The 15003-nt window shown below is 39.3% G+C and overlaps 1 protein-coding gene and 1 long non-coding RNA gene across 5 annotated transcripts in view; one reads left to right on the top strand and one right to left on the bottom strand.

The window, feature by feature from the left end:
- RBM33 (RNA binding motif protein 33) overlaps window positions 1-10522 on the top strand; it is a 98839-nt gene extending 88317 nt beyond the window's left edge. For all 4 annotated transcript variants that reach the window (XM_068174602.1, XM_068174594.1, XM_068174616.1 and 1 more), the window contains 2 exons: window positions 7004-7092; window positions 7275-10522. In XM_068174602.1, the coding sequence (XP_068030703.1) occupies window positions 7004-7092; window positions 7275-7323 (138 nt within the window). In that variant the 3' untranslated portion in view covers window positions 7324-10522. The remainder of the gene's footprint in view (window positions 1-7003; window positions 7093-7274) is intronic.
- Window positions 10021-11162, bottom strand: LOC137463436 (uncharacterized). Its single transcript, XR_010993920.1, has 2 exons — window positions 11045-11162; window positions 10021-11012 (listed from the first exon to the last, which is right to left on the bottom strand). It is a non-coding gene; the product is annotated as an uncharacterized lncRNA (long non-coding RNA).
- Window positions 11163-15003: the final 3841 nt, after the last annotated feature.

The following is a 15003-nucleotide window of genomic DNA, read 5'->3' as shown; positions in this document are numbered from 1 at the left end:
CAAACGTAAAACATCAGTGCAAAAACTCAGTATTTGTGAAGATTTAAGATTATAAATTCAGATGCTTAAAAAAAGAGAAAATGGGAAGATACACTGTTGCATATCAGAGGTGAGGAGACTGTTGGGATTGCAGGTGTGCTTTGAGTAGTTGTACAAATAAGGGTTTTGCTCTGCTAACACGGTCATTTCTGGTCTGGGAAGGGAAAGGCAATTCCAATGCTCATGTGCCCGGCTTGGCTTTCTTGGGGTGACAGTGCTACCTAGTGCTCAGCTGGTGCAAAGGCAGCCTCAGCCAGCCCCCTGCCCTGACTGCATGCCCAGCTGCTGCATTTATCTGCGGCCACTGAGGCATCGGTGGAGTTGCCATGGATGCGCACACCCAGAACATGGGTGGCCCTGCAGGTCAGCAGGGAGGTTCTCCTCTTTCATAAGGTGCTCAGGCTGACTAGGGGACCACTGTGAGCTTTCTACTTGTGAAAGCAATTTCGGCTGTGGCAGAAGCTAGGGGAGAAGATATGGCCAGTCCTGCTCCATCCTTGGGGCTGGGGGAAAAGAAGAGCAGCTCCATCATGAGCCTGTCCAGTTCAGCCTTGCTGTAGAGCTGTGTGGGAGTGCCAGATGCCCAGCTCAGGGACAGAACAGCCTTTCCCCTCATGACACCTTGCATATGGAAAAAGAAAGCTGAGTACTTTTAAGGGCAAATAATAGGAAGTCAAAGGTGTCAGAAAAGTAGAAAGGAGGAACAGAAGGTGGAAGAGGGCTTGCAACAGCTGAGGGTGAAATAAATACATTCTGTCCCAGCCCCTGTGCCTCCTGGTAGTGGCTGGGAAGTGTCACTGCCAGGAAAGATGCTTCAGGTATCAGGAGACTGTGAGGACAATGAAAACATGTCTGCATTTATTGATGGGAGGGAACAAAAAATAGAATCTGGTCATTCTGTTCAGAAAGTGCCTGCTGTGCTGCTGTTTGACTTGTTGCAGAACAGCTTGGATCACACACTAGAGATGATGTTGGCTGGGGAAGTTTGCTTTCTTTCTGCATAGACTTGTTTTTTAGCAGCTTTAAATGAACTGTGATCCCTAATCCCACACCCACTGGTGAACTGAACGCGTGGTCTGCTGGGAAGTACATTGAGTTCAGTGAGAGAAATTAAGTAAAGGAGGAAACTTTCATTTCCCATGTGTCTCCAATAGTTGAAATGAGTGCTTGCTCCAGTCTCATTCCTACCTGCTTGGTTTCCATCTCCCAGTGCTCTGTTACTCTCTGTGTAACCTCTGAGAGCTTTGGTGTCAAAGGTGTTTGCGTTCTGCAAACAGTCTCTTGCTCTGTACTTGAGGATGTCCTGCTGTTTGTCTCAAGGCCCCTTGGTTTTGCAGTGAAACTTTACTAGAGATTAATGTGCTGCTATGATCATACTGGCTATTTCAGTATTGTACAAGTAAGTGCAAATTTAATTACAGAGCTTGGATAGAGAAGACGTTTGAGGGCAGTGTAGATCTTCAGGCCTAAGGAAATAAATTCAGAGGGAATGGTCCTTTTATGATATTCATGCTTCAGTCACTGGTAGTAGTTCAGTTGTAGAAGAAGACAGAGCTGCTGATTATTTTTTAAGCTTTTGAGTTATATAGTATGTTTTAAAACAGCTTGTAAGCAAACTCTCAGTCAAAAGTGTGATTATGAAATACTGAGTTTCTTGAATTTTCCATTCAGCCTAAAATCTGCATCCTTCCCATGGCAGTTCCTAAGCAGAAAAAGAAGACAGTCAAGATCAGTATGAGCTCTGTGCTTCCTAAATCCCTTCCATGTAAAATACTCTTCCTCACTGTAAACTAGCTTTTTATTTTTAATGCTAGAAATATGTCAGAATGTAATCTCTGTTCTCCAGAGTCACACAGGAACATGCTCAGAATACCTGTGACCTCAGGCTGCTATCAGGAAGTGCTGCATGGTAGATCTGTACAGCCAAATCTGTGAAGTAACCGGTCATTTGAAATCCCTTGGAAGTTATTGTGTGTATTGTCAATCCTTTCCACCTGAGTGGGTCCCAGAAGAGGTTTTCATCCTCTGGTGAACATCTGACTAGGTCTACTTAAAGAGAAGATGTGAATGAAGTTGTTTTCTCAGAGCTGTGACGTTTGGGAGGATTGTGGTATTTCAGTTTAGGCTCGTGATAGGAGATTCTGGTGTTGCCCAGTGTGGCAATGGGGAAGTCTCCTGTGGAGGAAGAGTGATGCTCACTAGAACCAGCTGGACTCCAGAGGCAGTGCTGCATCCTCCCCTGCCTCCCATCACTGGCCTTTCAAAATCTGTAGGTCACAGAAAAATACCACACTCTGATCAAATTCCTGTTGAAGTGTCGTGCTTTGGGAAACACAGAACCATGTGTTTTGTCATTACAGTGGAGATCATCAGACCAAGGATTGCTGTAGGAGTGTTTGTTCTTTGAAAAGGAGAGAGCAGCTGTCCTTAGTTGGGTGTGGTGCTGCCTCAGGTCTGAGAACAACACACTGAATTACTTTTTGAGAAATATGTACTGGATTTGCATGGCTGTGTTTTTGTAGCTTCTCACAAGGGTGGCTTCTGTGAGAAGCTGCCTGAAGGTTCCCCTGTGTCTGATTGAGCCAATGCCAACCAGCTCCAGGATGGACCCACCACCAGCCAAGGCTGAGCCCATCACCAGTGGTGTTTGTGCCTCTGTGTTTTCAAATAATAATGTGTTTTCAAAAAGGGAGAGAGGTTATTGCATGTTATCAGTGAAAAAAAAAATCTGCCAAATTATTCAAAAAGGATGAAGAAGTTTAAGTGAGTTAAACTAGCAAGGTAACAAGATTAAGATTTGCAAAATGAATTAACTTTTGGATGTATTTTCCTAGCTTGTTTGTTTGGAATCAACAAAAGCAGAAGCTGATGGAGTAAGTCTTTGAGATAATGCCTTGAATATTTTGAGATAATAAAATACCACAGAGTACACAAGGAATGTTTTCTTCTGACCATAGCTGTTAACATCATCCAAATGTAGCGTCAGCTCTAAACTGCAAATCACCCCAAATTCAAAAAGACAGAAATAATCCAGTGGAATGAGTATGCAGTAATTTCACTTCAGGTTTCTGCTGAAGTGGAACTCTTAATTTTTATGCCCAGCCAATAGCCTGTCTGCTCAGGATGGGATGGCAGCAGCTCAGGCCCTGCACCTGTGGTAAATGTGTTGTGTGCCTTATCATCAATGTTCTTAAAACATAAAGCTCAAGGCTTAAGCAGTTAAGTGAGTAAGAAGGTATTGTCCCAAAAATCAGAACATAAATAAAGCTGTGTTAGCTGGATGCATAATGTTCACACATGCAAGTCATGATAGATGAGGATTTGTTTGAAAACTCAACAAAGATGGTGGCATTTCGGACCTGGTCACATCTTCAGAGTAACTTAGCTTAGTAATTGTCTTTTGTTAAAACAGAACCAGAAGGGATTTTTTTTAATCTATGCCCAAAGAAAGTGTATGTATCTCATATACCTTAAAAAACATGAAGTGATCATGCATCATTTTTGCTGACATAGTCTGAGCACAGCAGAGGCTGAGAATTTGGATTAAACCCATTTAAATTAATTTTTTTTCAGGCAGTTTCCCACTGGAGCAGTATTGTTTGTGCAACATTAGTTTATCCTTTGTTTTTCAGTCCTTAATTCTCAGCCTTAAATCTAGGCATGTGTAAGTACAGCAGTTTGGAAGATGCTGCCTTTCCCCAGGCTGGGTGATAGGTTATGTTTAAGCAGTTCAGTGAAGGATCAGGTGGGTTGGTTTTTTGTTTCCATAGTTGTACTGACCAGTGAAATTAAATCTGATAAAGATGCTTTTCAGTAAACTTACCCAAGAATTGATGCCTTGTTGCCAAAGCAGTTGAGTATTAAAATTTAGTGTTTTGATTGCTTTGGGGTTTTTTTTTGCTTTGTAAAATAAAGCAGTAATAGAGTGTAAGAGCACAGTACCCAGACTAGTCAGTCAATAAGCTTATTAATTCATAAGAAAATATAAATAAGTTATCTATAATAATATTTAGGTGCTTTGCCTAATTTAGTTAATAAGTCTGCCTTACACCAGAATGTCTTCATTTAGTCCATTTCTTACATGCTAATATCTGAGAAACTTGTTAATAATTCATCATCATGCTTGTATAAACCGCAAAATCAAATTTTACTTTTGAGCCTCTCAAGAATATTAATGCAATAATATCTCAGTTCTTGTGGAAAAATTCACCAAAAGCAGCTTCTCTTCTTCAGTTGGTCACAACAGGGATCTGGAGAATAAAGCATTGGGAGAATCTGCTGTGGTAGTGGAGTGAGACCTCACATTGTGGGGAGGATCAGTTGGCAGCAGGACATGCAGGGTGCAGCTGGAAGGATGCATCCCTAGGATCTTGTACAGCTCCTCTTGTTGAACTGTTCACTGAAATATTCATCCTTTTGGTGATTCAAACAGGTTTTTCTCTTATTAAAAGTGTTGACTTCTTTGAACAGAACATTTTTTGTTTGTTTTTAGTTGTAATTCAGAGATACCTTTGTTGTCAACTCTTAAAGTTTGTTTTTCCCAAATCTTATTTAAGGGCTGTGTTTAAATTTTAGTCTTCAAAGCATAGTCCTCAGTAATAAGACTTATTTAGTTCATGGTTCTTTCTTTTTTAGCGAGCAAAGTGGTGTCAAGATAACATGTGTTAAGATCTAATTCTATGAATCATAAAAAAGATCAGTAAGGGAGGAGAACACAAACTTCAGCATCTCTGTCACTTATTCCTGCAGATAAACCTGCAAGTGAATTGAGCTTTATCCAGGGTCTTTCACCGCTGCTTTTTGCAGCGTGACTGCGTTCTTATTGGTAAAACGTGCTTAACTGTGTCAAGAGCATTCTGATTTAAAAAGAAATAAAGATCATCCACTGAGTGGGTTTTTTTGAAAGCTAAATCTTATTTCTACTGGCTCAGAAATGGAGAAGTTGCAGTGACTTAACTATACCTTTTCATCATAGCAGCTTTCCAAAAACTATAAAATGCAAATTAACCTGCTGATACTTATCAGATTTGCTGAATCCTTTAACTTTTACTCAGCTTTCACTTTGAAATCACAGGCTGGTGGAAATACTAAACATCTGTGATTTTCCTGGAGACAGGAAAGTTTCCTGTCAGTTAGAAGGTGCAAAATTAATTGCTTCAAAATCACAGATAGGTAAGTTACAGAAAGTGGCAAAGCTGAATTGTCAGACTTAGATACAAAGAAACATGACTTATCAGGTGTCATGGCTCTTGTTAAATACACATTTACCAAGAGAGTCTTATGTGTTCAAAAAAGAAGTAGATAATTTTAATAACAAATTTCATCTAGACATATGACATCTTGCTTAAAATGCTCCATTAGATTGAATGAACAGAGAACAGATTAGTGGGATTAAAAATTCTTTCACTAAGAGATACCAAAGTGTGTCACTCTCAAAATGTATTGAGTGGGGTTGTGTGTTGTTTCCCAAGGAATCATTGCTTTCTCCAAAGATCTGTGGTGCTTTTTTAACAGAATTTTTGAAGGCAAAGTTTAAAATTCTGAAGACTGACCATGAGAGGGCTGGAATCTTCCAAGTGAAGGGGATGCAGCTGAGTTCCAGGCAAAATGCAGGAGCAAAGAATTATGCTTATACTTATCCATATCAGGAGGTCATAATCTAGAAAAGTTTTAAAGTGTCCATATACATGCATTTGTCTGTGTGTGTGTATATATATATATATATATATGTATATATAAAAATCTCAGTATAGAACTGTATTGCCTTTAAGTAGAAACTCAGAAAAGCAGAATCTTAATAATTCTTTATTCTGCATCCAAAGCTGTAAGAAAACTGGAAGCTGAATCAGAGCAATTCTGCCTTTAATGTGCTGCAGCATAGGCTATTAAACATCCAGAACTTTCTGTGAGATGTTGGAATCACTGTGGTACTGTGAAATTTTGATTGAAGCCTTCAGATCTGTTTTAACCTCATTACTCTGAAATCTCTGGCCTGTCTTCACAGGCAGCAGGATTTCAGGATCATATTTCCATCCTGAGTATTCTGTGATGCTGAATACTTGCTGGATGTTCTCACTGATTGTTTGAGGATGTAGCTATTTAATGTGTAAAGCTTCACCTTCATTTCTCAAGTGTCTTTTAGAAAATTATTGTATTATAACTGAAGGGCTAATGCAAAGCATAAACTTTAATCTTCATAAGTGTGATAACACCTCTTAACCAAGGCCACAGGACTGCTCTCTGGAATCAGCAAGCAGGGAATAAGGACATGAGTTCTCCAGAGTCCTGGCTGAGGTGTGCTGTAGTTTTGGAGAGCTCAGTACTATGTAGGGGGTTTGTCATAGCTAAAGCTTTGTGAACTGCTGCTCTCATGGTATGGAAGGCACGTGCCAGCTGGACTTGTCTGAGGAGATGTGTGTTGTGTGGAGGGGTTTTGTGGTGGTGTCTGCCAAAAGCTGGCCACTTGTTTTATAAAAGCAGTGTGAAGATACGCAGTTGAGAGAACTTACCACTTTTTTCTGTTTCTGCCCTGCTTAACCTGTGGAAAGCCCTGATCCCTTAATGTACATCAGGCAAATGACTCCAGGTGCTTGTGTGGGCAGTTGAGCTCTGACCAGTTGAATGCTTCTTACTTAGTGGGAGTTTGGCTGTGGGGCTTGGCTCATCTGTGTGGATTGAATTGAAGAGTTGTCACCTTTGCTTAACAAGTGGTAGTCTGGGTTTTCCAGGTGGTACACTTGCTTAAAGCACCAACTCAAACACCATCAGCTGGGACCCTGACTGCAGTCTCAGAAGTCTGTTACCAGTCAAATCTTTTATTGCAGACAAATAAGAGAACAGAATTATGTTTCTGAATAAAGAAATACAGCAAAATTTCAGTCGATTTCATGCAAAATAAGGGACTATTGTGAAGTGGATTTTGAAATGAATATTAAAAATATGTTTTGGCATTTTGTTTCTGCAGAGTTTACAGATGCTTCCTCAGCAACGGAAAGCCATAGCAAAATTCAAGGAGCCAGCACATGCTTTAGCATTTCAACAGAAATTCCACAGGTAAATAATTAAGCATTGCTGCCGCCGTGGTTCCTTCCCTCCTTTCAGAAGATAAAATCAGTCTCCTCTGGCTCAGTGTTTCTTTAATCCAACCAAGCATCTGTTGATTAGTGACCCTCATAGAAGCTCCATGCCTAAATCAATCTGAGCACCGCGTTTAACTTTCTTTTACCTTTTAACAGGCACATGATAGATCTGTCCCACATCAACGTGGCGCTGATTGTGGAGTGATGTCTGCTGAGAGAAGCCCCTGCACCGGCCTCAGTGTACTGTGGAGCTACAGACTCACAGAGGAAAATCCATCAGGTTGGGAGCCCTGTCAGCCCAGTCTGTAACTGCTCTGTTGAACTACAGAAAGCACCAAGGTGACCTCCAGGAGAGGTGAATTCGAGAGGATCTGCAAAGGTGGAATTTCTGTTCAGTTTCTTCACACTCTGTTGTAACCACATGGAATTATAGAGGTTTTTTTTTTTTCAAAATGCTTTTGATGCATGTAGACATTGTTCTTCAGGATCCTGCTGTGTGACCGCAGTGACTTGAGAGGGAACGGTTACAGCGAAAGAGTTGAAAAACTTTCAAAGAATAGCAAAGAATATTTGATAATGGTTGCTCTTATCTTCAGTGCAAGGTATTTGAATGAAAACTCATTTTTCTAAACAAATTAGTTGCATTGTATACCTGAGAGCACAGAAGGTATTCTTGCATAGATTTGAACATGGTCTGCTTCGCTGAATAGCAGTTTGCTGAGAAGCTTTGGAGGTGACACTGGAAAATTGTAGTTTTGTTCTTTGTAAATAAGTCTGTGCATTTTTCTATTCCAACATAGACTTCATTTTCTCTTTCCAACTCCACTTATTCCATAAAATCCTGTGTAGGAGGAATAACACTGCTGTATTTTCCCTTGGTTTTTAGAAACAAGGATCTTCACCCTTCAGTAGCATTGTGGGGTAGTGAACTCCAAGTTGTAATTAGGTTGTTTTAAATAACTCTGCCAGATGCAAGGAAAAAAGAAGTATTTGGTGGGTCATTTCAAAAATGTTATGCAGGAAGAGTGGTACATTCCTGATAATTCTTCTGGGCTAGTGTTTCATGGTTGCCTCATGCTTTATTTTGATCAGGTTTTTTCTTTGAGATTTATTTTGTCATTAATGCTGTACCGTAAGAAACACATAACTGAAGGGACTTGTTTTGATGTGGTGTTCCTGATACATAAAGGACTATAAGGACATTGTGAATCTCCTGATGAACGTGTCAGTTCCCAAAAATGCCGTGCAAACATTAAGGAGCTTATATTTTATTCAAAGTAAGATTAGTAATATTTCCTTTTGGTTAGAACCATCCAGACGGGGTTGCCAAAGTAACAGTTTTTTCAGTTACTTCTGAATAAACTTATTAAAATGTCATCTTTATATTGGATTCCAGTTTTTATGAACATTTCCTTAGTTTTTGGACCATGATGTTTTGCTTCATGCTTTATTTTAGGAATACTCTTAAGCGCTCTGCCTACTTTTTGAAGGAGGAGACTTGCAGAAATGTAGGTGTGTTACCTGAGTGACTGCAGAAAAACACTGTGGGTATGAGATACAAGAGCTGCAAATGGGGTCCAAAATAGGCATGCCAAGCTGGAAGGCATGAGCTAAGCAAATTTATAATACCTTTTTTTAATAGTATCTTTCTTTTTTTTTTTTTTTTTTAATGATTTAATGGCACAGATACCTAATTGGCTTTCTTCCACTTTTGGTCCAGGTTTTCAATTAAGTAAAAGTTACCAAAAATAATAAGGGAATAAGTACTGTCAAAAGTCTTCTAGGTAGACCTGCTCTCTGTTCATTGAAATAATGTAGAATGACATGGTACTTAGGAAATATTCTTTAAGTCAATTAAAACTTAGTGACAAGACACAGTAACAGAATGAGAACCTTTTCATGGAGGTGGGGTTTACACCCACCTGTATAATTCATGCATAATGTTTAATGACAGCCACAGTTGCTGTACATGAAGAGCTGTTAGGGCTTCAGGGTAGAGCCAAGCCCAGGACAGAGCATGAGCTGCAGGTAGGAGGTGCCCAGTGGGACCAACCCCAAAGACCTGCAGAGTGATCAGCCCCAGGCTGTTTAGCTCCTCACACCATTAGCTCTGGGACCCCTATGCTGCCTCCTCAGGTTATGTCACTTTTATTCTTAAGAAATAACTGCTGATCTTTAAAACAAGGCATTAAACAGTTGCTCATGCCACTGTTAGGGAGCAGCTTCTCTGCAATGAGCAGGACAAGGAGACATCTCAGAGTGGAGTTATAGTAGTGCGTGCCTGGAAATCTGGGATAGATGCAAACGCCAGACAGGCCAGCAGCTGAGTTCAGCAGTAGGAACATCTGCAGTTGATCAGCTGTCCTGTCAGAAGCAAACATTATTGGGGTTAGAGGGTTTCTTGGAGCCTAAGAATATGGGTTTGATTCAAAAGTCAAAGAAGTTTGTAGAAACACTCCTGCTTTGGGTTTTGAATCCATCCCAAAGAGCCTGAGGTTCAGCCAACTTAAGTTTTAAAAATTTTTATTCAGTTGGGTTTTTAAACTTTTTTTTTTTTAGAGACAAATGTGTGGCTTTGGAATAAAGACACGAAATGGCCTCATATCTATTTAAATGAAGGAGTGACGTGAGCAGTGCCTGTTTAATGAGTAGATGCGTCCTCTTTAACAGCAGTTGCAGGAGATTTATGCTTGTGCATAGAGAGGGTATGGGTGGATTGCTGGGGATTAATTCAGCTGCCTACTGCAGTATCTGGGTACCTTCCTACATGTAAACCTACCATATGTATGTATGTCTATATTTGTTTTATTATACACATACATACATACTCACACCCTGTGTTGTCACCATATCTCTCTAATGTCCTAAAAAACTCAGTAGCAAAACTAGCAGTTAGGTGAGTCATTTTTTCAAATGTTTGTGTTGTCTTACTTCTCAAATCCTAACTTAAAGTGGATCTCTTGGCATTGATCAGTTTGGATGATACAGCTCCTTTAGATCCATTTGTTGTCTCCTCCCAAAAAAACCCAAAGGAAATAGAGGTAAAGCTAGACAGACGTGTTCTTGATGTGTTCTCTTCCAGCACAGAGTTAAATCTGAGCATTTTAAGTTAACTTTCTTGGAAGATCTGTTGCAACCATTATCTTGTTCTTTCTTTGTAGTGAATTCACAATACGATGCATAATGAAAAAAAAAAAAAGAGAAGGCATTTAATGTAGTATGTAAATATTGACCTTTTAAAATTAAAATGCTACTCAAAGTGCTTACAGTCAACCACATCTTAGCTATTTGTTATTTTTTTGTGTTGTCTTATCTAAATTTAAATGGATATGGTTCCATAAATGTTGATGTGTTTTTGTGTATATCTTCAAATTTTTATAAAGATGCTAGTAAGTCAATACATATATCCTGATCTGTGTATTATTTGTTCAGTTTTTATTAGCATAATTTTATAATTATTTAAATAGGCAACTCCAGTAGGTGGTTGTATGAAGTCTATGAAGTCAGCTTTTTTTTTTTTTTTCCAAATTATTTCATTTACATCTTGTACCACTGGAAAATTCACTTTATAACTATTCATATTTTACCTTGACTAAAATATTGTAGTACCCATATGATCTGTGGTATTTTAGTTGAATGTTCTACTTTTTTTTTTTTTTTATTAAAAAAAAACCTAAAACACCTCTGTCCTTTAACTTCTGAGGGGAAACACTGTCAGACCAAGGCACAGGGTCTCTCTGGGTTTGTTCCATTGTGCTGTTTGCAGGTACAAATTGAGTCTGTGGTGTAATACTGTCCTCAAAAGTTGGGGCTGTTTTGGTTTCACAGTTTGGGTTTCACATGTTGGCCAGGTTGGTGGCACGCTGGTGCATCACAGTGCTGTCAGTGCCACACCTTATCAGTGCCACACCTTATCAGTGCCACACCAGCCTGTGGTGTGGTGCTGGGGACGCTCAGGGTCCTTGCTGCAGGCAGAGGGACAAGGACAGGTCTGTAGCATTTCCACAGCCAGAGGGATGCTGTCCTCAGCCCACACATATCCCCAGTGTGACTTTGGGAAGGAGGAGTGCATACAGACACTCCCTCTGCATGGTATCCTTGGATATCTAGTTTATCCCCCCCATTTAAATCTGAAGATTTGCTTCAGGTTTCTGAATTTCTGTCAAGAAGTCCTTCTAGCCTTTAAAATGCTAAGCAGACTGAGCATTTTAATTCACTAATGTTAGGTTTCCACTGCAAGGACACAGATGAGAGTAAAACTGAAGGTTATTTCAGAGTAACCTTGCAGGTCCTCAAAGTTTGGGGTTTTTTTTGAACATCAGCTACTGGGGATGAGGAAAAAAAACCTTTTACTTGGTGCTATATTTTTTATCTTTTTTTAAACATAGTATCTTTTATCTGTGTAGCTTGAAATGATGCAGTTTCCCTGGAAGCTGCTGCAGGCACTTGCTGCCGTTTGCACTCATTAACTGCGTGGCTGTATGTGTGTGTGGCTGTGTCACCCTTGTAGCTGGGGTGAGAGGGGGTGGGAGGCTCTGGGGTTTCTCCTTTTGAGAATTTTTTTGTCATGTTTTTTTTTGTTTGTTTGTTTTTTGGTGGTTTTTTTTTGTTTTGGTTTTTTGTTTTGTTTTGTTTTGTTTTTTGGTTTTTTTGTTTGGTTTTTTTTGGTCTGCTTGGGAGATACCCTGGATTTGTCCTCTGGCATAGTATTGTGCTTTTCCTGTCCTTTGTGTAGTACTGTGTCTGTGATGCCAGTCGAGGTACTTGAGGGTAGAAATCTAACGTCACCTGTTCACTGTCAAAAAAGGCATTTTTTGTTCAGAGAGACATAAACCTTTTTTTAATGCATTTTTTTTGTGCTTTTGTTTTCGTTTCTTTTTTTAACATCATGATAGGTGAGAAATTAAATGTAAAGGAAACAAATCCTGAACAGATTGCAGAAAGTTAGCTGTATTATAAAGGTCATTTAGGGTAACATAGAGCTTTTGTTTCAATGTTACCTTAAATCATGCCTTGTCCTCTAATTAATTCATAAACATAATACTTGAAAGTATTTTATCATAAATTAGTATCAAATCCTAAGGATTTTCTGTAAGGTTTTTTTGTAACCTGATTTTTAAACATGGAGATAATTTACTGTCCACATAAGCACAGGGGCTTGTGTACAAAACCAGATTCATATTGGATCCTTGCGTATGCCAACTTCTGGTATCATATGGTTGGGAAGGATCATTTTGTTCTTTATAATGCTGCTTTTGACAGGGTTGGGTTTTTTAATTCCAAACAAACAAACTCCCTTTTCTACTTCTCTGCTTATTTTGGTGGAAAGTGTGGTCCTTATTGCACTAAAGAAAACCTCGAGGGGAAAGTTAATCTCACGGGGTCTTTTAGGTGCCTGTGTTGCTCTCTGCTTTCTTGGTTGGATGCACTGATTTTTCTAACTAACTGGAAATGGGCTTTATAGATACCGTTTTTCAACAGGTTACACTGCTTTTATTTTATGTAACAGCACTTGTGTTCAGTGGTTTTTACCATCTAAACTTGAAACAGTATTGCAGATTAAAAATACTTTTGTAAAAGAACCTGTGTACAGTTAAATGTAGCTGTATTGCCATGTTGTGTGTAGTCACATGGAAGATCACAGTTTCAGACACTGCTTTATTGATGTTCTGTTTGTTCAGGATTTTCTTTGTGTGTATCTAATGGATTTTAATATGCATGGTATTTTTTCCTAGTGTCTGTCAGGCTGAGCTTGGAACTTTACAGTTTTATCTGTTTTGAGAATAACAAAACCATTTGTTTGCAGGTTTTCTTTTTCAGATGATGAAACTTCTTTCAGCAGTTTAACTTCTAATTAATAGACATTTTTTACTTACAGATCCAGCAGAGACCAGATGCTAACACTTATTTATTCACAGCTGACCTTCTGTACAATTGCATATAATTTTATTTATAAAGGAACCCTTGGATTAAGTCAGCTTTCTTTTTTCCTGTGGTACCCTTTGCCTCTCTTCTATGCTTTTTCTCATTTTCATCTCATTTGCCCCCATTTTTCTTTTTCCATTTGTGTCCTTATGTTCCTGCCCTTCTCACTCCCTGTTCATCTCTCCGATTTTTTTCCTGAGTGCATTGCATTCAGTCTTTTGCTCTGTTTTCTGTTCTTCCAGCTCTTTTGAGGGTATTTGAACCCAAGATGTCCTGCCCTGAAATCCACCCTACCATAATTTCTTTGCAGACTCTGGTGCCTGAAGTTGAGGTTGCTTTGATACAGGTATCACCCCTTAGGCCATGCTGCCCATCCCGAGCACTGGAGAAGCACCACTTAACACTCTTGCTTTGCAGTTTTACCCATGCTGGGGAATGTAGACATTTCCTTTACATGCATGAGCATTTAGCCAGGCTGAACAGGATTAACAACTGTTTTATCCTTTTCACTTTTTCAGGAGCTCTGTTCTTGAATTCAGTGATAGTAATAGCACTTTTTGTTATTGCCACGTAGAAATACCAACACTGTCGACACGATTCTACCTCCTATTACTATTACTGAATGTGATCCTTCCTAACCTGTAAAGTCCTAAGCAGTGTATATAAATATATATATATACACACACATATATATCTGTATCTGGGTGTTTTGAGAATCATTCCAAATGTACTGCTCTAATCTGGATTGCAGAGTTTGTTTATTAGCAGTTCAGGATATAAATTCAGCAGCCGACTGTATCATGCTGACTGCACGGGGAGTGCGTCTGCCTCATGTTTTCTACAGCATCATCTGCACAAGGTGTGCACTGCTGATTGCTTGAGTGTAATACTGGACTATACCAAATCCTCCACGTGCATAAGAGATCTTTGTCGTACCTGTTTGAGTGACTGTAAAAATGGAAACACAAAGATGATCTCTTGTACAAGTTTTTTTACATGTATTTCCATGTTTGAAATGTGAACATGTAGATATATTTATTGTACCTAAAATATGTCAATAAAACCCGATATTAATAATTTCCTGCGTTTTTGCTTGATGAACAACTTCAGACTTGTCAAAAAAAGGCTTCACACATTGGATTATTTTACCATTTTTATTATGGTATCATCTCTGGGCTTACTTTACATCAGCAGCATAACACAGGGTTCTTCACCAGCTGTGTAAAGGTGCCCCAGATGGAAACAAAAGTGGCTGAGGGTAAAAGGAACTTGTGCTTGTGTGCCTGGTTCAAAGGGTCTGGAAAATAAGAAGGGTCTCTTTCTAAAGAGATAACATACATACAGGAGGAAGGCTTGTGAGTGTTAAAGCTTTTCTGGTGCTTTTTAGCCATACTGACATGTCTAATGGAAGATGTCTACTTTCAAATATTACTTATCTTAATTCATGCCATAAAGAGGAGCTCTTGGCAAGCTCAGTTTGGTAACCATCAATTACTTCCTGAACACAATTATAGCAACATAAATGGAGGCTAATTCCACTGGTCTACTGTAGATCAAGAAAAGAGGTCAGAATCAGCTGTCTTGCACTTCATATGGGTTTTTAGCAATCTGTTAACATTATTCACAAAGTTAAATGTAAAAATCCTGGCATCACTGGAAGTGGCAGCTGTGATGCAGTGTATACATTTCCAGGGAAGCATTGCTAGCTTGTCACACAATCACTGGGGTGGATCTCAAGAGAACCTCATTACGTGGGGCAGACTAACGACACCCCAAGTTGTTTGTTCTGCTGGTAGCCTGATGGAGGGCACACCAACACAGTGACCTCGAAGGCTCATCAGGGTTAACAAATTGCCTCTGATTGAGTGATTTAAATAGGGAGCCATCTTAGTGAGCAAAGTTACAACTTAGTTTTCAGCCTGTGATTTTGTCATGTATTAACAACAGGAGCACAGTGTAA

This window comes from Anomalospiza imberbis, chromosome 1, assembly GCF_031753505.1.
Source record: "Anomalospiza imberbis isolate Cuckoo-Finch-1a 21T00152 chromosome 1, ASM3175350v1, whole genome shotgun sequence".
In the NCBI taxonomy this organism is placed as follows: Eukaryota; Metazoa; Chordata; class Aves; order Passeriformes; family Viduidae; genus Anomalospiza; species Anomalospiza imberbis.
Note: the sequence above shows the minus strand (reverse complement) of the source record. Positions and strands in the feature narration are given on the sequence as shown.